This window comes from Anabrus simplex, chromosome 1, assembly GCF_040414725.1.
Source record: "Anabrus simplex isolate iqAnaSimp1 chromosome 1, ASM4041472v1, whole genome shotgun sequence".
NCBI lineage: Eukaryota > Metazoa > Arthropoda > Insecta > Orthoptera > Tettigoniidae > Anabrus > Anabrus simplex.
This window is the reverse complement of record NC_090265.1, coordinates 502,861,144-502,884,052: the sequence shown is the minus strand read 5'-3', so window position 1 is coordinate 502,884,052 and position 22,909 is coordinate 502,861,144. Positions and strand designations below refer to the sequence as shown.

The 22,909-nt window shown below is 41.3% G+C and overlaps 1 protein-coding gene across 1 annotated transcript in view; it reads left to right on the top strand.

Moving 5' to 3' along the window:
- Positions 1 to 16,296, top strand: part of LOC136874843 (endocuticle structural protein SgAbd-6-like) — a 32,244-nt gene extending 15,948 nt beyond the window's left edge. Inside the window, exons 2-3 of the mRNA XM_067148562.2 lie at positions 4,426 to 4,544; positions 15,988 to 16,296. Of these exons, the coding sequence (XP_067004663.2) occupies positions 4,426 to 4,544; positions 15,988 to 16,252 (384 nt within the window). The 3' untranslated portion in view covers positions 16,253 to 16,296. The remainder of the gene's footprint in view (positions 1 to 4,425; positions 4,545 to 15,987) is intronic.
- Positions 16,297 to 22,909: the final 6,613 nt, after the last annotated feature.

Here is a 22,909-nt window from a genome sequence, read left to right as displayed (position 1 = left end):
AGGACGATGTCGACGATGAAAAAATTTTAATACGACTTTCTTCATCGTCCGGATCATCCCCAAGTTCATCTCCCGAACCCGGTTCATCCAAAGCGCTAACATCAGGCGTTGCAGAAATGATAAAAGGTGTACGTCCAACGTCTGAGAGCAACGCCAGTGATTAAGGTATGTTGTATTTATTTTATCATCCTACAAATATTAATTTATGAATTAATGAAAAAATTACAAAATTACAAACGAAACATGTGGAACTGTGAAGCCCTGTTTGAATCACACTCGGGCGTGATTTACACGAGTCGATTTCGCAACAGCGTGCTCCATGTACGCTGTACTGCAATTTAAGGTCGGAACGCTCTTATACAAGGCTTTTTCTCACAGCCAGCAAACATGTGCAACTAGGCGGTCAGGGGGAAGAAGGATTCAACAGAAAATTAAAATTATAAGGCTCTGGTAACAATATTACCTTTCTTGCAACATTGACTAACATCGTTCAGTCTCAGTATAACTCAGCTGACAGTAATCGAAATCGGTTTTCAACCTACTAGGTAGTGTTACGTACTTGTAGTACGTGTTGAAGGGATGTTAAGTACAGAACAAAAATGGCCAAACGGACACCAGTAGGAGGTTTTGGGTTCGGATCCCTTTGGTGTCCGGTTGGCAATTTTCTTTCCTTGAAATCCCTTCAACACGTACTATATATACGTAACATGACCTAGTAGTTTGAAAGTCGATTTCGATTACAATGCGGTCGTGAAAATGCAATATTTATCAGCTAACAGTGTTTTTCAATACATTCACAATATCCATGGTGCTCGAAATACCAGCTTTGTGAATAAGCTATTTCGACTCTAAAATATGAACAGGTCGCGCAAATAAGGAAAATCATAGTGCGAATTAATTCCGGGCGGGAAATTACAACACACGTCAGGTAACTCCGTCGTGTACAACGATGATGCCCTTCATATCCAGTTGAGTTCTTGCACCTGACCTGCCAAAGCAAAGCAAAGTCATCCCCGTACAGGCCATGAAGGCCATGGGAGTGGTGTAAGGTAAAGGTAACCTCGGCACTCGATGGGGTAGAGTGGTTAGCTTTACGCCCGGCCGCCTTTGCCGGTACTCATTTTTGGTGTAGTCTGAGTGAACCTCAGGGCCATATGCACCTCCGGAAGTGGAAATCTCATTTCTTAAATTTTACGACTTCAGGACGGGGATTCGAACCCACGTCCTTCCGGGCGAACCGAGTACGCCTTTACCGCCTTGGCCAGGCAGCCCCACCTGACCTGCCAGTACATGAAATTACATTAAAAACAGGAGTGCCGATAATGCTCTTGAAGATGCTAAATGCACAATTGTACAACGGTAGGTCCTACTCACCTAAGAGTAAAGACGTTACCTCGTAATATCAATGAGGTCGTTGAGGCCGATAATTTAACAGGTACTGGAAGGGGTGAAACTATATTTTTACTCTGTTTTCTCTCAAGTCAGGTCCTCTAACCATTTTCTTAAAAATGAATGAGGCGAACGTGGGTGGTGGCGGTGGGATTGGAACCCTCTATCTCCCGAATGCAAACTCACAACTACGCGACCCATACCGCACGGCCAGCTCACACGGTATTATTATTATTATTATTATTATTATTATTATTATTATTATTATTATTATTTCGTTTTACCGACTATGGACTTCGTTAATTCGAATTCAGTTTCATCTGTGCCTGAGCTTTAATCCTTGTCCAGCACTCTTTCATCCTTCATCATTTCTTCTATCCATGGCGCTTGGGTACGGGATCTAACATTTTTCTTGAAATCTCTTCGTGGCCTTGATCCTCGACTTGTAAGCATCCCTGTTGCTGACTTCCGTTCCTTGTATTCCCATTTATTCCATGCCCTACTTCACCTCCTGATACCAGCGCACCGAACATTTCCTGATCTCAAAAAAATCTTATAATCGGATTGGTCAGTCTTCCCCGGTTCATTCTGCAGGTATACCCGAAGAACATGGCTCTCCTCTTCCGGATTGTATCTGAGGTCTTTACCATCTTGAGGTAAAATTCTTGGTTTCCTTTCTTTCTTTATGATCGATTCTCTGTTCTATGGAGTCCCAGATTCTTTCTCTCCACTAGTTCCAACTTCTTGACCAATTTTTTTTTTTTAAATCAGGTCCAGATACTCAGCTGCATATAAAGGCTCCTGGAAAATCACTGTCTGGTACTCTCCGAGTTTTGCATTGATCGAGATATTCTTCTTGTTGTGAGTGTTCATAGTTAGTTTATGCCAAATTCAATCCACTCTCCCAGATATTTGAATTGTCCACTTTCTGAATCCTTTTTCTCTCAACTGTCATCAATGTAGGGGCTTTTTTGATGTTGGTCATGTATTGTGTCTTCTCGACGGAGATTCGTAGGCCTGCTTTACTTGTTTCTTCCTGGATTTGGGCAATTTGGATGGTGCCTCCTGTATTGACTCTGACAGCACCACAATTTATTTAATCCACAAAGGCTAAACAATCAACTCCAATTCCTTTGTTCCTGCATCTCATTCGTATACCACCTATCCCTTGGATTTTGCGGCGCCACTCTCCAATCACATTGTCAAGAATACAATTGAGTAGAAGTGTAGATAGTCCACCTCCCCGCCTGACCCTTGTTTGAATCCCAAAAGATTCCGATAGTATCATAGTGAACTTGGCCTCGGATGTTGTGCCACTTACTGTCTGTTCAATGAGTTCTCTTGTCTTCCTATCTAAAACCATTTCTTCTAGTATATGAATCATTGTTTTCCTATCTACGGAATTGTAGGCCTTTTTAAAGACCACAAATGAGAGCATGAATTTCTTGTTTTCTCTGTTTCTCGTATGCAATGATCAATTTTAGATTCAGGATCTGTCCCGCACATGGCCTGCCCTTTCTACAACCTCCTTGATACCAATTTGTAGCTCCAATAATTGTTTTTCTGCTCTATGTATCAGTGTTTTAGAAAAGATCTAATATGTCTCTGGTAGAAGCGATTTCCCCCTGTAATTGTTAACAACTGTTTTGTCTCGCTGATGTCCATCCATCTGGCAGCTTTTCCTCTTCCCAAATCTTGGTCAAGCTTCTCTTCAATTCAACGATCGCTTCATCAACGGCATATTTTCAAAGGTCCGTTGTAATCCCATCTTCTCCAGAAGCTTTATTGTCTTCAAGGTGTTGATGATGCTCTTGACTTCTTCCACAATTGGAGGTTCCGAGTCTAGATTTGGTTCTTTGCGATTGTAGTCAAATTTCTTGGATGGTGTTTCACAATTAAGGAATTTTACAAAATCATTGTGAGCTATTTTTCTTATTTGTTTCTGAATTTCAGACTTGGTGGATCAAATCTACTCAAGGTACACCTGAATGTTTTATAAATGTCCCGGGTGTTACTTTTCTGATATTCCTGTTCGATCTGGATCAAGCATTCTTTGTCATACTTTCTCCGGAGATTCCTCATGATCTTGACAGTTCTCCACCTGTTTCCTGGAACTTCTGGATTTCAGGTGTTTTCCGGGAACACGAATTCCCCCACGCCTTTCGGTGTCCTCCAATTTCCTCAACACATTATTATTATTATTATTATTATTATTATTATTATTATTATTATTATTATTATACTTCGTTTGGTTAATTCATCTAGTTCCGGGACTGAGTATTTCTGATCGTCCTAATAAAAGTCCTCATCTACACATGACATATCGCTCCACTAACCACCTCATAAATACCCAATAGTGAATACACCCTTCTATATAGCGTTGACGTCAGAAAAAACATTCGGTCGTAAAATTGGGCTGAATCTATATCAAGCGCCAATACCAGGTTACTGAGAAAAGGCCAGAAAGAAGGTTATTATAATACGCATCTTCATTATAGAGTGCTATGCGTTCCAGCGATCAATCTACTAGTATCTGTGAATAAATCGTGCTCTTTCACAATCCTCTGTTCGTAACTAGCTTCATGGCGTCGTTTAGTTCTACAACTACTTAGTAGTAGTAGTAATTTTTATTATTATTATTATTATTATTATTATTATTATTATTATTATTATTATTATTATATACAACCATTCGGTATGAATTCGTACCATTCGGAAATGCCTGTTTTAATTATTATTTCTCAGATAATAGTCAGAAATTCGACCATGCCCCATAATTATTTCAAGACAGAAAGAATACTCACTGTACGGACAAACATTTGTCGAGGTTGTCCACTGACAACATTCTTGTGAACTACAGAGGATGGGTCAGATATTATGAAACACGAAGGTCGGTCCAATTACCCAATTTTATAATTTCAAAATAATCTCTAAGCATCCTTTAACAACTTCCAACCTTGGCCTTGTTTTCCACCGTGACTTGCACATCAAAACTATTACCTTGTTAATTTTAACACAGATTATTGCATTATACAGCTGGTGAGCGTTCTGAGTGCCGTGACCTTGTGTTGCGCTGCGCCTCGAGGAAATCCTCGCGACGCTGTTATCGAGAGTTCGTACGACACCTTCAATGGGCTTGGATCATGGGAATGGGGGTGAGTATCTTATCTAAGGAGGTACCCTTGTAAAGAAAAGCATGTTCTATATTTTTATAGAATACACATACCTCTTCAAACCTTTAATATACAACATGGGCCTCAGATGCCTGACGCCTCAAACGACACCTCACATTCCATCGTGTGAACCCGTGGCTACTTGACATTTCTATAGGCACTGTCACAAATAACGCTTTGAGCAGAAATTCCATGCATTAACATTCTACCCCTGTCCACTGAGAATTCATATTATTATTATTATTATTATTATTATTATTATTATTATTATTATTATTATTATTATTATTATTATTATTATTATTATTATTATTATTATTATCATTATTATTATCTATATATTTAAAACACTAGGCTGATTATGTTTACAGCGAGTTCGAGAGAACGGCTGAACAGATTGACATCGTAAAGAATTCTGACAAAAGCTCTTGGCCTGTAGATTTGCACTGTATCCTTAAAAGTATTAAAAAAATAATCTTGCCGTATATTTTTAAATTATTAAAGAAAAATGCAGTGTTCTGATTGGCCAAAACGCTCCCCAGTACTTCAAGGCCACCTGGACTGTGATAGCGCTGAGGCGAGATGCGTGATGCGATGCGAGAGGGGAGGTGGAAGGAGGCAAGCACGCATGCTCAGTCGGACGTTTTCTCGGCCAACTATTCCAATCTGTGTTGTGTTGCAGAAAGTCGCTCAGTTGAGAAGAATTTATTCAGCGCAATGTTACTGTCCCTTTGTAGCTCTCTCTATATTTGCTAGCTTGAAGTGTTGTCGGAGAAATGTAAAAGTACTTTTCTCCATGTCGTAATTTTAAAACTAAGGTTTTGAAATTCTTCCACTCCGGTATTTAGGGAAGTGAATCGATCCTCCGGGTCATAATTTACTGTCATCGAAACCTGAAGGATTGTACCTTTAATACGAGTAAGCTGCTAATGTGTCATTTTTCAGTTCTTCTGAAATCCTTGACGTGCCCAAACAAAACAACACAAGGTATCATGAATGCATTTTTCATCGATGTTCCCGTGCGCACTGGAAATATATATATACGGATGCTTAATACAAAAGTGCTTCAGTTTAGGTGGTGGTGGTGGTGGAGATTATTGTTCTAACAGGAAGTACAACTGGGCACACATCCTCTATATAACAGTAATAAGAGACAAAAATTAGAAGTGGTCCGATACTTCGAAAAATGAAGGTATCGGCCAAAGAAAGACAAGGGCTACGAAGGGCATGAAAATGAAAGACTCCCTAGGCCTCCGTGTGTAATACCTTCGGGGTCGGAAAAGAACAACAGTTGACCAACGCAGGTCGGATAGGAGAGATGAAAGTGAGGAGCATGGCACAAGTAAATGGAAGCAATGCCAGGATTCATCTAAGGGCCCCGTGATCGTGGACCCACGCTGCCAAGTTCAGAGCCCCTGGGCCCTTTTAGTCGCCTCTTACGACAGGCAGGGGATACCATGTGTTTTATTCTACCATCCCCACTCACAAGGGATATTCAACTTCTTTTTTGCTAGTTGCTTTACGTCGCACCGACACAGATAGGTCTTATGGCGACGATGGGACAGGAAAGCCCTAGGAATAGGAAGGAAGCGGCCGTGGCCTTAATTAAGGTACAGCCCCAGCACTTGCCTGGTGTGAAAATGGGAAACCACGGAAAACCATCTTCAGAGCTGCTGACAGTGGGGTTCGAACCCACTATATCCCGGATGAGAGCTCACAGCTGCGCGCTCCTAAACGCACGGCTAACTCGCCCTGTGATCATCAATTTAGGGCTTCGTGTTATAAAAGTAGCTGGACGGGAACTGCCACCATTCTTCTTCCCAACGGTCGATCAGTGCACTGTGCATTGAAAAGAGGCAGAGAACTATAATCCCTCGTGTTGATTTAACTCCATTAGATTAATGCTTCCATTTTCTTTTAAGTGGCACCAATTTCCAATTCGCATGGCATTTCGTATCACGATCAATAAAGCTCAAGGTTGAACACTGGAACGTGCAGGTTTCAATTTACCTCAGCCAATTTTCAGCCATGGAATATGTTGCAATGTCAAAAGTGCTAACATTTGACGTGCTTAAAATTGCAATACTGCCAAACAGTAACTGTACAAAGATGCCGTATGCATTAAAATCCTTTACTAAATATTTTCCCCATTGAACGTCATGTTTTGACAGGTTTCGGCTAGTTATTATTATGATTATGATTATTATTATTATTATTATTATTATTATTATTATTATTATTATTATTATTATTATTATTGATATCTAATTAATTTCTTGACTTGATGCTTTACGAAATATCAGTTAATCATCTTTTTTTTTTCTTCGAGGCTGTGGGAACGAGCAAGTACTTGCTGTTACATCTGCTGTGTTTATCAGAGTTCATGCTCTGTGCAACTTTTCCAGTAACTTCTGTGTACTCTTCACCTGTCCATTCACATGTTTCGTACTCCTCACATCCTTTTTCATAACATAAGAATTATCTTATACGTCCGCTTCGAGTAATCGCATTTATGTGAAGATTATCTTCCTGTGTCATCACCAAAGTTTGTGTTCACACCCTTTTAGGAAAGAAGATACACTCCCCAAAGACAAGATCAGACAACATTTTAATTGAATGTACACTGAGTGCCCAAAAGTCACGAAAACGGGTATCCCATTAGAAAATGTGCTGTGTATGACCCCGGAGCGTTGCGGCTAGCCGCGGCGTAGCTGAGCAGTCTGTCACAGACATCAGTGTCGTGAAGATGGCAACACGTCGTGAGTTAACCGACTTTGAAAATGAGATGATGATCGGTGTATGGCGCATGGGTCATGGCATTGCGGAGATTACACGCGAATTCGGTTTTCCGAAGTCAACAGTGTCGAGGGTGGATCTTCAATATCGCAGAGAGAATGTTACCACCCACGTAACTAGCCGCACGGGAAGAGCACAGGTGTTCAACGAACGGACATCACGTCGCCTCCCCAGAACCATACTGGGCGCTCGACGGGCTACTGTGAGTCAGTTGAAAGTTGGGAGTCAGAAACCCATTTCTACCAGGACTGTATGGAAGCAACTGGACCGCTTAGACTTCACCAGCTGACGAACTACTCGTGTCCCTTTGTGACACCTCAGCGACATGCGTGTGCCCGCGAACTTCGGCAGTGGAAAATGGAACACTGGTATGAGTGGTATGGGAGCAGTGGTATAGGCCGCTGAATCCTGGTTCCAGTTGTATCCAGCTGATGGGCACGAGAGAGTGTGGCGTATGCCCCATGAAGCTATGGATCCTGCGTGTCAACAAGGTTGTGTCCAGAGAGAAGGTGGCTCATTTCTGGTCTAGGTGGCGTTTTCATGGTCGCAATTAGGCCCCAGTGCCGGCTGCAGGGAGTGCAACTAGTGCATGCTATATAGACATTATTTAAGAACATCTGCATCCATTTCTAGCCCTATAATACTCAGATGTAGATGCTCTGTTTCAACAGTACAATGCGCCATATCACCGCTCTGTTGTGGCAAGCAGGTGTTTGGAGGAGCACTCCAGTGGATTTACGACCATGGATTGGCCCTCCAGATTCCTCGATCTTAATCCTAATAAGCAATTCATGGGATGCTATCAATGTTGGTGTACTCTCCATGAACCCCGCACAACTACACAAGACCAGTTATGGGTAGCAGTCCAAGGTGCGTGGGTCCAGATCCCTCCAGAATGATTACAACACCTTGTAGAGTCGATGCCTCGCCGTACTGCTGCCGTTTTAAGGGCTCGCGGAGAAGCACATTCAGTGTCCCCCCATGACCTTTGACCACTCAGTGTATTACCATCAGGTCCAGGAAAGTTACATTCCAATCTTTTACGAGAAGTACCAGCAGGGATACTTGGTTCTAATAAAAGAAGTCCTAAAAACGCCCAACATGAGCCTAAATGTAGATCAATGATGACAGACTGAATTGATTAAGGCCTTCCATTCACAAATTGCTACGACATGTGGACAATAAATGGTTTCCAAACTATCGAAAACACACCGTAGAAAATGAAGCGACATTTAAGCATTCCAAAAATTCCAAAATAACGAAAGTCAAATGTCAAAATTTTTACTGATAACGTGTTAATTCTAAAGTAGTCGAGCGTTGTGTTACGAGTTCCACGCTACTGGAGACCCCGGCGAGCACATGTACTTCCCCAGTGATGTAAAATGACATAGCGACTACTTTATTTCGACAATACTTATCAGGTGGTAGGTATTCTACGTTAGAATCAGAGGCCGAGGCCGTATCACAATCCTGTTCAAACGTTTTGCAACACATTACCGCTTAAAAGTTATTTTTCGCACTCTGAAGTCCCCAGTTTGACTTGAACTCTTAAAATGGCTGAGAAACATCAACTAGTAGTGTTGAAAATATATCAAGATGTAGAAATTATGATACGTATAAGGAGAAGTTCAAATGCGTAAATACGATTCCTCGAAGCGGACGTACAAGGTAATTCTTATGTTATGAAAAGGAATGTGAGGAACATGAAACATGTGTAAGATGACGGGAGAGAAGATGTGCGTAAAGGATTGGAAGAGGATAAAAAAGGGATGGCACAATGATAAATTCAGGCATAAAAAGTACGAAGTAATGAAAACATTGAAGGCGTACAGAAAGGACGGTGGAGAAACTCAAAGGATTGAATTTTGCAACAGAAGGAAAGAATATAGTGAAATATTGTATATAACTAAGTCTGAAAGGCAGAAGCAAAGAACTGTTGAGCTGAATAGGAATTCTAAAATAGAAAAGTGTGGAGTACAATTAAGCGGATATATGCAATGCAGAAAGTTACTCCCCAGACGGAAACAAGTCATGCTAACTGGGTGGAGAACTATGAGAAGTTATTGGGTGGTGAAGGTGGGTGGAGACCGAAGATAGAAGGAAATTGAATATCGGGAGGGCTGGTGTATGCTGGACCTACATTAGATGAGAAGTAAGAGAAGATTTAGAGAAAGCTAAATAAAAATTCAAATCAGGAGCGATTTCAGATATCACTAACGAATTTTGGAAGTAAGTGGTGAAAAATAAGGGTATCCTAGAAAGTATTGTTAAATTATTCATGATGTAAATTTTGAGTTTATGCCCTAGAAAAATGAAATGGCGTATGGCTTCTAGTGTCCGACGACAAGTTTGGCACGCCAGATGCAGATCTTTTGTTTGACGCGCGTAGGCAACCTGTGCGTCATGGTGAGGATGAAATGATGATGAAGACGATACATACCGCCAGTCCCCGTGCCAGAGAAATTAACCAATTATGGTTAAAATTCCCGACCCTGCCGGGAATCGAACCCGGCACCCCTGTGACCACGCAAACCATTTAGCCATGAATCCGGACAGGTTTATGCCGTGTAATCTTACTGTATATAAAAATGGATGTATGCGTCTGTGTAAAAGACACATCTCCTCCTAAACCACTGGAGCAATTTCAATCAAACTTGGTACACTTTTGACTTGCTATCTGGAGACGAGCATTGTGGGGGTAAGCTATCCGTAGAACCCTTAGGGTGGGGGGGGGGTCAGGGGAGTTGGGTATGAAAATGATCGGAAATAGTGTCTAATCCACAGTTTTCGGGGTCGCTGTGATGAATAGTGACACTCTCGGTTTTTAAAAAGTCAAAGTTCAGATTCTTTTGCGCGGGGGGCTAGAAGGGATTGAGGTATAAAAGTAATCTAAAATAGTGTCGAATCCATAGTTTGCGGGATCGCTGAGATGAATCGTAACACTTCCGAATTCTTAAAACTCAAAATTTTAGTCCCCTTGAGGGGGGAGGGGAGAGTGAGATATAAAAATAATCGAAAATAGTGTTGAATACATAGTTTTCTGGGTCGCTGAAATGAATAGTAATATTCCGGAATTTTTAAAGTCTAAATTCAGCCCCCGTTGGCATAGGGGGTGAAAAAGGGTGAAAAAATAAGTTGACAAAAATGACCGAGAAATTGGACGCATGTATGTTCCAGCGTGGCTATCAATCAAAATTGTTACAAGTATGACTTACTACCTGAAAAATATACTGCGGGAGGAAGACGCTCCTAGAACCACTAGAGAACGTGGTGAAATATAATCCATATTAATAAATGGAAGTCAGTTTGGAGCGATCTATATATATACTAGCAGATGTACCCGTGCTTCGCTACGGTATTCTACACTGTATACGGATATCGAAGTAAATTACTGTACATGAAGTGAATAAGATTTTTTACATTGCATGTCTCTTGACGTTATCCGAGAAACAGCATAGGGAGGTCCGCAGACGTTGTTTCCAATGTTAAGTGCGAGTTGCGGAGTTGTGATGATAATGACAGGTCCACTTGTCTAGCGCAATTCACTATGCGTAACGCCAGTCACATTTTGATGGGTAATTTTTTTTAATAATCGGTGGCACCCATGCAGTGGAGCACCTATTCCTAACGATAAAGAGAATCAGCTAAAAGAGTTTTGAAAAAATTCACGCTCCCTTGTTGTCTGCCAGTCAAATCGAGAAGGGAATTATTCATTACAATTGTACACAGGCGTTGGAGGAGGTCCCCATTCCTACTGCCAGTTAAAGTCGATGTGGGGAGTACTGATTACAACAGCAGGCGCCCTCCAGCTGGCAGTCACTATTGATTTGTAAAGTATTAATTACAATGTCAGTCCCCCCGCCCCCTTCTAGATCGCTACAAATCGACTGCAATGAATAATCGTAGATCGACATACGGAAGTGTATGCATGTTCACCTAAATTTACAGAATCTGCTGCTAAACTGTGCATGATATCGGAAAGCGGATTTTACGGTAACACACCTCTGGCCTCATTTAGCAATCTAAATTGCTGGCCCTATGATGTTTCCTCGTATCTCATCTATTTAAAGGTAAGATTGTTGTAGAAACGTTGAATAGGGTGAAGTTTGTGTAAGATTTTCACACAGTGAATTACTTTTCAGATACTTATGCGACAGTTTCAAACATAGGATTAGGCTCACACATGGCTACTGGGTGGGCCAATATTTGTGTAGAATTTGATGATCCCATCTTTTCTATAAGTGAATCAACCCATCAATTATACGTGTACAAAGTGAAAAATTTAGGTAAATCCAGAAGTACAGACAAATTTAACGTACAAAAAAAGCTATACTGTTCGCAAATTTCAATTTTCTAACTTGTCTAGAAGATTGTGCCTCCGTCTTCATATGGGGGAGGGGGTTAAAAATTAGGACTTTCAGGAATCTTTTAAGCCCGTAAAACCAATAAGTTATCGTTCTGGATAAATATCACAGACTGTATTCTTATGCAGATTTGAAACTCCCAACGTGTCCTCCTCAGAGAATTTTGAGAATTTTAGATTTTTCTAGGAATCCTGAAGTCATCAACTTGTCTGGTACCAGGTTTTAAGTTTCTAAGATGCCTAGAATGGTCTCATTAACTCACGTCTGTTTTCATTTTCATATATATAGTACAGTATATATAGATCGTTCCAAACTAACTTCCATTCATTAATACAGATTATAATTCACCCGCTTACCTAGTGGTTCTAGGGGCGTATTACTCCCAAAGTATGTTTTCCAGGTAGTAAGTCATACTTGAAAGTCATACTGGAACATACACACGTCCACTATCTCGGTCATTTTCGACAATTTATTTTCTCACCTTCTCACCCCCTATGCCAAAGGGGGTTGAAGTTGGACTTTAAAAATCCGGAATGTTACTATTCATCTCAGCGACCCGGTAAACTATGGATTCGGCAGTATATTCGATTATTTTTATATCTCACTCCCCCTCCCCCTCCCCCACCCTAAAGGGGGATAAACATTGATTTTAAAAAAATTGGGAGTGTTAGTATTCATCTCAGCGACCCCGATAACTATGGATTCGACACTATTTTCGATTATTTTTATGTTCAATCCCCATCGCCCCCGCCACAAAGGGGGATGAACTTGGACTTATAAAATATCCGGAGTCTCACTATTCATCTCAGCGACCCCGACAACTATGGATTCGACACTATTTTTGATTTTTTATATATCACTCTCCCATCGCCCCCCCCCTACCACGAAGGGGGCTGAACTTGGAAAAATTCCGTAGTATCATTATTCATCCCAGCGACCCCGAAAAGTATGGATTCGACACTACTTTCGATTATTTTTACATCTCAGCCCCTTCGTCCCCCACCCAAAGAGTTCCTGGGGTGTCCTACCCCCACGTGGTTTGTCTCCTGATACTAAAAATCTGAAGTGTACAATTCACCTCGGCGATTCCTAAAACTATGTATTCGATACTATTTTCTATTAATTTTGTATATCTCTCCCCCTCGCCCCCTACCCCAAAGGGGGATGAACTTGGACTTATAAAATATCCGGTTTCTCAATATTCATCTCAGCGACGCCGACAACTATGGATTCAACATTATATTAGATTATTTTTATGTATCACTCTCCCATCAGCCCCCACCAAGAAGGGGGCTGAACTGAGACATTAAAAAAATTCCGGAGTGTCATTATTTATCTCAGAGACCCTGAAAAGTATGGATTCGACACAACTTTCGATGATGTTTATATCTCAGCCTCCTCTCCCCCCCCTGACCCTAAGGGTTCCTGGGGTGTATTACCCCACGTGGATTGTTTCCTGATACTAAAAGTCTGTTGTGTCACTGTTCATAGCAGCGACCCAGAAAACTATGGATTCGACACTATTTTCTATTATTTTTATATATCACCCTCATCGCCCCCACCACGAAGGGGGCTGAACATGGACATTAAAAAATTCCGGAGTGTCACTATTTACTTCAGCGAGCCCTAAAAGTATGCATTCGACACTACTTTCGATGATTTTTATATCTCACCCCCTCGCGCCCTGCCCATAAGGGTTCCTGGGCTGTCTTACCCCCACGTGGTTTGTCTCCTGATACTAAAAATCCCGAGTGTTCAATTCACCTCGTCGACCCCGAAAACTATGTATTCGACACTATTTTCCTTTAATTTTATATATCACTCCCTCCTCTCACCCCACCTCAAAAGGGGGATGAATTTGGAATTTTAAAATACCCGGAGTGTCACTATTCATCTCAGCGACACCGAAAAGTATGGATTTGACACTATTTTCGTTAATTTGTATATCTGACCCCCCTCGCCCCCCCTACCGTAAGGGTTCCTGGGCTGTCTTACCCCCACATGGTTTGTCTCCTGATACTAAAAATCCAGAGTGTACAATTCAACCTCGCCGACCCCGAAAACTATGTATTCGACACCATTTTCGTTTAATTTTATATATCACTCCCCCCTCGCCCCCACCCCAAAAGGGGCTGAACTTGGACTTGAAAAAATTCCGGAGTGTCACTGTTCATCTCAGCGACCCCGAAAAGTATAGATTCGACACTATTTTCGTTAATTTGTATATCTGACCCCCATCGCCCCCCTCCACCCGTAAGGGTTCCTGGGCTGTCTTACCCCCACGTGGTTTGTCACATGATACTAAAAATCCGGAGTGCACAATATTCACCTCGAAAACTCTGTATTCAACACTATTTTTGTTTAATTTTATTTATCACTCCCACCTCGCCCCCACCCAAAAGGGAGCTGAACTTTGACTTTTAAAAAATCGGGAGTGTCACTATTCATCTCAGTGACCCTGAAAACTGTGGATTCGACACTTTTTCTATTATTTTTATACCTTGCCCCACCGACCCCCACCCCTAAGAGAGCGACGGATAGCTTACCCCCGCAGTGCTCGTCTCCAGATAGTAAGTCCTAAGTGTACGAAGTTTGGTGGAAATTGCTCCAGTGGTTTAGGAGGCGATGTGTCATATACACACATACATACATCCATTTTTATATATAGTAAGATAAATTAAGGTATAAAAATTAAAACAGACGTGAATTAATGAGACCCTTTCAGGCATCTTAGAAACTTAAAACTTGGTAACAGACAAGCCGATGACTTCAGGATCCCTAGAAGAATCGAAAATTCTCAAAATTATCTGAGTGGGACACGCGGAGACTTTCAAATTTGCATAGGAACGCAGTAGGATATATTTATCCAAAACGATACGGTAACCTATAGGTTTCATGGGCTTAACAGTTTCCTGAAGTCCTAATTTATAACCCGATCTCCCACATCAAGACGGCGGCACAATCTGCCAGACGAGCTAGAAGATTGAAAATCGGCAAAATTATACGTTTTAGCGTGCAACCATCGGAAAAATTACGAGATGTTTAAAAAAATGTATTATTACCCCCGAAAATCATCGAAATACGGAGGCAATTTTAATGACGGTGCATATCTTCCTTTAGAGATACTGTATTTGGTGGCTAAACACTTAGTAGAATCACAAAACGGATGGCACGATCTTTGTTCAATAGGATCATCAAATTCTACATGAATATTGGCCCACCCAGTAGCCATATGTGAGCCAAATTCTATGTTTGAAGCTGTCACATAAGTATCTGAAAAGTAACTCACTGTGTGAAAACACACAAATTTCAGCCTATTCAGCGTTTCTAAAACAATCTTACCTTGACAAGTGGACCTGCCGTTATCATCACAAATCCGCAACTCGCACTTTACATTGGAAACAACGTCTGTGGACCTCCCGATGCTGTTTCTCGGACAACGCCAAGTGACATGCAATTTAAGAAATGTTATTCACTTCATGCACACTAATTTACTTCGATATCGTATACAATGTAGAATACCGTACATTTGGTAGTCTTTATATATAAAAATTCAGCTTGCATACGTTTGTGGTCGCAAATCTGTAAAAGTAGTCGGTCGATTGACTTGAAATTTTGACACAACGTTTCATTCAAAGACGGGCGTATTTAGGAAGTGGTTTCAACGAAATCGGATGGGTAGCTTTTATAATGAGTAATTTTATGGAATTAATTTAATTACAAAGCCGCACCAAGTTTGGATCGAGCGTGATGGACAGATTGTCGCTAGGCGACAACGACTTACGTTATATCATTATAGTAGGTAATAATTGTTGTATATAGGAGGATGGGAACACACCGCCATGTTTTACTTCCATGTAACTAGGCCACTCATTGCCTGTTATTGTAAATGTGAATAAACACGAATAAATGTGTCCTGTGCTCGCAAAATTATAAAAGCATTTGATCTAGTCTGTGTTTTCGTCAGCCATAGTACGAGTTTTATGAGTTGAATCGAGAAGAAGAAGAAGAAGAGCAGCACAAAAGTCTCAACAAATCCAAGAACAATTATTCTCTTCTTTCTGGCCTTTTCCTAAATACTCGCGGTCGGCAGCACATGTTTTATGGCTGGATACCCTTCCTGACGGCAATCCCATATGGAGGGATGTGACGCTTTTCTATAATATGCTATCTGTAATTCCTCCTTCTCCTACAGATGTTCAGATGTTTTTATTTTTAGAGCATTATGAACAGTGTCAGTAAACACCAACATGTTCCTTTTTCAGGTTTCGAACCAGCAATGGCATCGTCCGTGATGAAAGTGGAGTTCTCAGAGATGAGGGTACACCGGAGGAAGCCCAAGAGGTGACTGGGAGCTACTCGTGGATAGACACCGACGGAGTTAACTACGGAGTGAAATATACTGGAAATAAGGACGGCTTCAAAGCGCAGTTGACGATCGTAAAACCGGACAAAATTCCGCAGCCGATCCCAGGACTACTGTCGGGTCCGTTGTGCAGTGCGGCCTTAGCGTCACTTGCCTGCGGTTAACAAATTCACACTTCGATTGTGGAATATAGTGTAATTTGCTATGAATTGCCTTCTTTGATAAAATTATATATGTCTGTCTTTTCCCTTACAAGTCCTACTAGTTCAAGCCCCTTAAAAACGAATAATAATAATAATAATAATAATAATAATAAGCCGTACTAACTAATTTCATGCTTTTTAGAGACGCTGAGTACCAGAACTTTGTCCAGCAGTTCTTTTTAAGTGCTGGTAAATCTACTAACAAAAGATTGGCGTATTACCGAGCTCGATAGCTGCAGTCGCTTAAGTGCGGCCATTATCCAATTATCGGGAGATAGTGGGTTCGAATCCCACTGTCGGCAGCCTTGAAGTTGGTTTTCCGTGGTTTCCCATTTTAACACCAAGCAAATACTGGGGCTGTACCATATTTTTTTGCTGGTGGTTTTACGTCGCACCGACACAGATAGGTCTTATGGCGATGATGGGATAGAAAGGCCTAGGAGTTGGAAGGAAGCGGCCGTGGCCTTAATTAAGGTACAGCCCCAGCATTTGCCTGGTATGAAAATGCGAATCCACGGAAAACCATCTTCAGAGCTGCCGACAGTGGGATTCGAACCCACTATCTCCCGGATGCAAGCTCACAGCCGCGTGCCTCTATCCGCACGGCCAACTCGCCCGGTTCATAACAATTAAGGCCACGGTCGCTTTCTTCCAAATCTTAGCCCTTTCCTTTTCCATTTCCCCCTGTGGGTAGGGACGGTAGAATTGCACCCACAGTGTACCCTGGCTGTCGTCAGATGCGACTGTAAGGGGCTCCAGGGATGCTTAACTTGGGAGTGTGGGTTAGCAACCACGGGACGCTTAGCTGGGTCATGGTATTGCTTCCACGTACTTGTGCCAGACTCTTCACTTTCATCTATCCTATCCCACCTCTCTTGATGAACTCTTGTTCTTTACCAACACCGCCGGTATTAGGGTTCGAGGCCAACGGAGTCTTTCATTTTCACGCCGTTCGTCGCCCTTGTCTTTCTTTGGCCGATACTGAACCCTTTGGGTCCATATTGAGGGATACCTACCTTTCTTACCTATCAGCAAACTTCATGAGATCTGTCTCTTGGATCGTATCGGGTTCTTCGTCACTTGCTGAGGTAAAGGTGGGGTTCAGTAATTCTAATCTATCTACTCAAATGAAAGGTTGGTTTAAAATGTTCCTATTTATTCAATTTCTTCATGTAGCATTTCTGCTATATCCACGGTATCATTTGACTCAATTGTGTCCACTGGACACCACAATTACTTTACATAGAGTGTCAGAACACTGGTGTGATCCTTTGACGTAACTGCCTGATGGGCATTCTTACTAGAAACCATTGTCTCAATTATTAAATAAAGAAAGGAAAGTCTGGAAATCCTCAAATTCGGCTTCCATGTGAGACTACATGTACCATCATAGTGATCCTTTATGGTCCAGCCCTCGTAACACGAACTCTGGACTCTGGGTATAATTAAGGCAGTCCAATCGGTGTGTGCCACACAGTGGTTATACGGCATGGACCCTTAATTGAATCGATGTGACCTGCGACTATGTCATGGACCGACATCTAAACTTCTAAGTTACTTTAAAGTCATTGTGGATGATGACCGCAAGAAAAATGATGCTACAGTGGTATATGGCCCTAATCTAAGTCACTGAGGTTGACCAAGTTTCTAAGCTGAAGGCTAAACACAGTTATGTTACATCGGTTGATGACCAAAGTTTCCACTTTACTATCCCCAGCACATTCACTGCTCAATCAATCAAAGTTAAATAATACAACAATAGCAATGCTCACAATACTTTGTGGCAGTAAAATCCATTACCTTTTGATATGTCCCCTTAATCGTTACGTTAACATTTACACATTCCCCAGAAAACAAACTAAGATTTCCAGAATGCATCTCCAAGTTATTCGCTTGATTTAAAGTTATTTCAAAATGCGGTTTCACTGAATTTAATAATTAAATAAATTTAAATGATTTAATGAAATCTTAAAGAACAACAAATTCTATCTCCGCGGACTAATGGTTTCTTTACAACTTCTACGCAGTTGTGATGTAAAATTTTTATCCTGTGATGTTTATCTGTTGAATCCGATAGCTGAAAAAGAACTATTACATCATTCATGTCCAGTTATATCTTGTCTCATGATCTCACACTTTAAGTCTAATCTAATCCTAGCCATTATTAACACTTGGATAACCCTAATAATCTACGTACAAACCAAAAGCAACTCGCCATGTAATTACGATGTCATATCTCGTCATAACATTTTATAAAGTTTGCGCACCCCTCACAGACAAACAATCATCACTACAATCTCTCTATATTTTGGACAACCCTGAATTTGGCTAATCTTGTTCATTATACTCTAAGTCCGTCGTATCAAATGCACATTACGTCCCCAATTAAACAAATTGACAGTATCTAATAACACTCAGGTTATTCCCGGATGAAAATTTCAACTAACTACAACATTTAACGTTATCCCCTGCCGAGAAATACAATCTCAATTCCACGCGTAACACACTTTGCATGTCCCGTTATCCCCGCGGTGAACACTTATCAGCTGACTGCATCTCGCCCCCAAGTCCGCTTGGCAGTGATATGTAACATCTGGTCCGTTCTACCTGACTGGCTTCTGAGAATGCTCCCTTTTAAACTCCGCCGACATAATTAAACAAATACGATATTTCTGACCAACAAAATGCACATAGATTATACTTTAAAATACCCACCATAATTATACACTTCGCAAATTACTACTGGCGCGGATTCCCTGTATACTGCTTTCCATTCCCAACATTATAAAATCTTCCTCGGGCTTCCACAAGTCCCGGCTTCATTGACAGGTCTCCAACCTGATTCACAAATCTCATCTCGACTCACACGACACAACTAACCTCTGTTTCCCAACTGACGACTATCATTGACAAAAGAACTGGAATAAAATCCTTACTAGAATCCATGACGTCTAATAACGCACAGTGCTTTAATAATGAATAACTTCGCATAAAATGATATCGTATTTTAATAACTGGATTTTCACGCAAATGACTGAAAAATTCTGCTAAATCTTTTTTATTGTCAGTCATACACAGTTTAAATGAGCCTAGAAAAACGTTTCATTCCGTGACCAAATTCATCACACTATACTCTCACCCGACAGCGCGCTTCCACTCGATTGAAAATGAGTAACCATGGATTTCTTATATTATTTACGTCAAAATTTCAGACAGGAAAATTTTACGTCGAATAAACATCTTAATTTGACATCACAAAATATAGGCAATAAACACACGGAAATGACGATCTACATTGGACGTGGTATCACTTCAAAATATTATCCAAGTGGAAAATAAAACAAATGACCCTTTTTCGTCGTATTCTGACATTTACAAAAACCACATAGGGGTGACCAACTGCGTCGTATATACCCCATTCAAATACACATATTTAGAGATCATGAAACAAGATATAATAGGTGGTAAGTCACATACCTTACGTTACGCCATCGGTCATCATTGGGCTCACCAGCGACCCTGGCATTTTTATTTAGCCATTTTTACATTTGTGGCTGTACAGATCATTTTAAATTCTTCCGGTTTCCTGGAAATAAAGCATAAAAAAAGAAAATGCCATTCACTTGTTCTTGTTGAGCGCACACGATGGACTGTAATTATTTCCGCACACGAATTACTTTATTTATCACATAAGAATTTATTCGGTACTTTGACCGTCCTATCTGGTACAATTATTTCCGCTCAAGAAAAACTATCTCCACATGGAGTCAAGACCCCAGCCACATCGGCTGAAATATGTTGGTTGGACTTAGTCTACTTTTGTCGTTCGATTTCACAGAGGAGCTCAACCCTCTGTCTTCCGCCTCGTGACATAAAATGCAGGGGCTTCGTCATGGCGTCAATTCTTATATATAGCAGCTACCCCCTCTCTCCAGGCATCTCCCTTTGCCGCCAAGAAAATTTCTATAACTTTTCTGACTTAACTAAACTGTAATTACAAGAGTTCTGAAGGTGACTATATACTCGCTACATTTCCGGCGGTAGTGTTCATGGACATTTAAAATTTATACATGTTCAATTAGTTGGATAAATGACCTCATTTGATAGGCACTATATTTTCGACTTGGCTTGGGCACGCCATATACACGTGCTCTTCTGAAATAGTTTACAAAAATGACTTAAGATTCTTCCGCCGTTGACACGTGCGACTGACGTCACGTATCCCAGAGCGTGGGACCGAAGGTAATCACCCCGTAGCCACGTGTCAATTCCATTCTATCAAGAATCAAACTTCTTATCCAATTGACAATTTAATACACAATATTCTTAGGGCACAAAGGTCATGGGTTCAATACCATTATTTTTCGAAGTGTTGCACCCCTTCCATCTTTCCCTCCAACTAGTGTTAATGAAGTATAGTGGTCCAGTTGTACTTTCTCTTAAAACAATAATACCCACCACCACCTTCCCATTCCATGATCGCCATAAGAACTGCCTGTGTCGGTAAGATCTAAAACAAACAGGAAAAATGAAAAGGCTTGTAGACAAAACGCTGAAAGGCACAAACTCTACAATGATGATGAATGTATACCTTTATGTCATTAAATGCAATAAAAACTTTCCAGTCTGTCAAACACACAGCAATTAGAATATAAATTATAACACTATAAACATACCTGTAAAATACACACTAATATACAAAGAATGACATGTTTCGTTCTACAAGAACATCCTCAGATTCTATCAAATCACTTAAAACATACTTATATACGTACAGTATTGTTTACGTTGTGTAAACTTGTCAATGATAGAGAGTTTAGTGATAACATGAACCAGTAATGACGAAAATAAAATAAATATAAAAGTATTAATATAATGAAAAACTTACTTACTTATCTAGACTTCCGATGCGAAGTCCGTTGTCACCAAACACTATTTCAGGACTGTGGTCATGGAAAGTTTGTATTTGACAGACTGGAAAGTTTTTATTGTATTTAACTAAGTCGACACTGGAAAATATGGCTTCGTTCTTAACAAATGTATGTGATTACTATTAAATTCTGAAGAAACTCATATGGCCCATTGTCTGTTATTTTGGCGTCTCCTGAAAAAATCCTTTACAGAACACCCGTTTTATCCACTTCCCTACCCGCTAAATCATGCCTTTCCTTGGGAAATTATTCCAGATAAGTGTATCCAAATCCTAGAAATAAACTCAAACGTTTAGATCCTTCCTGTACCCACAAGTCTGAAAAGAAATTCAACCTGAAGGGGATGAAGAAGAACTGAATTGATATACGCAAAGCAAACGGGAAAGTCATCTCCACACAGGCTCCTTGAGGCGTGGAGGATGAAGGCTATTACCTCTCTTTTAGTCTCTGGGCACTAACGTATGCAACGACTAACCGACTGCACCACAGAGGGTGGCCAAAAGTTGCAGCCCTACTCACTTTCACTGTAAAGGGAGACGAGTTAGCAAAACCCGCACTTCCCTGACCCTGGAACTTAGATCCGTTAGACCACCCTGAAATTTACTCTGATCGTCGGAGGCAGCTGTTAAGATAATACAGCTCATACTCTGTTACACTGGCTCTACCAAAATTCATCAACTTCTTGGGATGATAGAAGCAGTGGTGGCTGGTGATTATTATATCGGTGGTGCCAGCGAATTCAAAATTTGTAAGCAAATCTTTCGAAGTTGCAAGTACAGAGAGTGCATTTATTTTCGTATTTTCTTTCTTAGTCGGTTTACCTTCCAGGGTAGGTTTTTCCTTCGGACGCAGCGAGTGTTCCCAGCTCTACCGCCCCAAGGACAGTGATCTGGAGAGTGAGACTTTGGGTCGGGGGATACAATGGGAAGCAGGAGCAGTACCTCGCCCAGGCGGGCCTCACATGCTATACTGAACAGTGGCCTTGTGGGGGGATGGGAAGATTGGAAGGGATAGGCAAGGAAAAGGGAAGGAAGCGGCCGTAGCCTTATGTTGGGTACCATCGCGGCATTTACCTGGAGGAGAAGAGGTAAACCACGGGAAACCTCTTCGAGCATATCTGAGGCGGGAATCGAAACCCCTCTACTCAGCTGACCTTCCGAGGCTGCGTGTACCCCGTTTCAGCCCTCGTACCACTTTTCAAATTTCGTGGCAGAGCCGAGAACCCGAGCTTCCGAGGGGGGGGGGGGAGCAACTAATCGCACTAACCACTACACCACAGATTTTATTTTCCTATCAATTGAAAAACTATTATAGATATTTACTTTAATCCATATGCATCTCCTTAAAATTCCTTTTTTAAGAAGATTATTGAACAAATTAACAACCTCTCCGAGAAAATAAGGGGCTGCCTGGCCGAGGCGGTAAAGGCGTGCTCGGTTCGCCCGGAAGGACGTGGGTTCGAATCCCCGTCAGGAAATCGTAAAATTTAAGAAACGAGATTTTCACTTCAGGAGGTTCATATGGCCCTGAGGTTCACTCAGCCTACACCAAAAAATAGTACCAGGTTAATTCCTGGGAGAAAAGGAGGCTGGGCGTAGAGCTAACCACTCTACCCCATCCCGTGCCGAGGTTAACAATGGTGGAAGCCTTTACCTTCCACTCTTCCAATGGCCTTCATGGCCTGTAC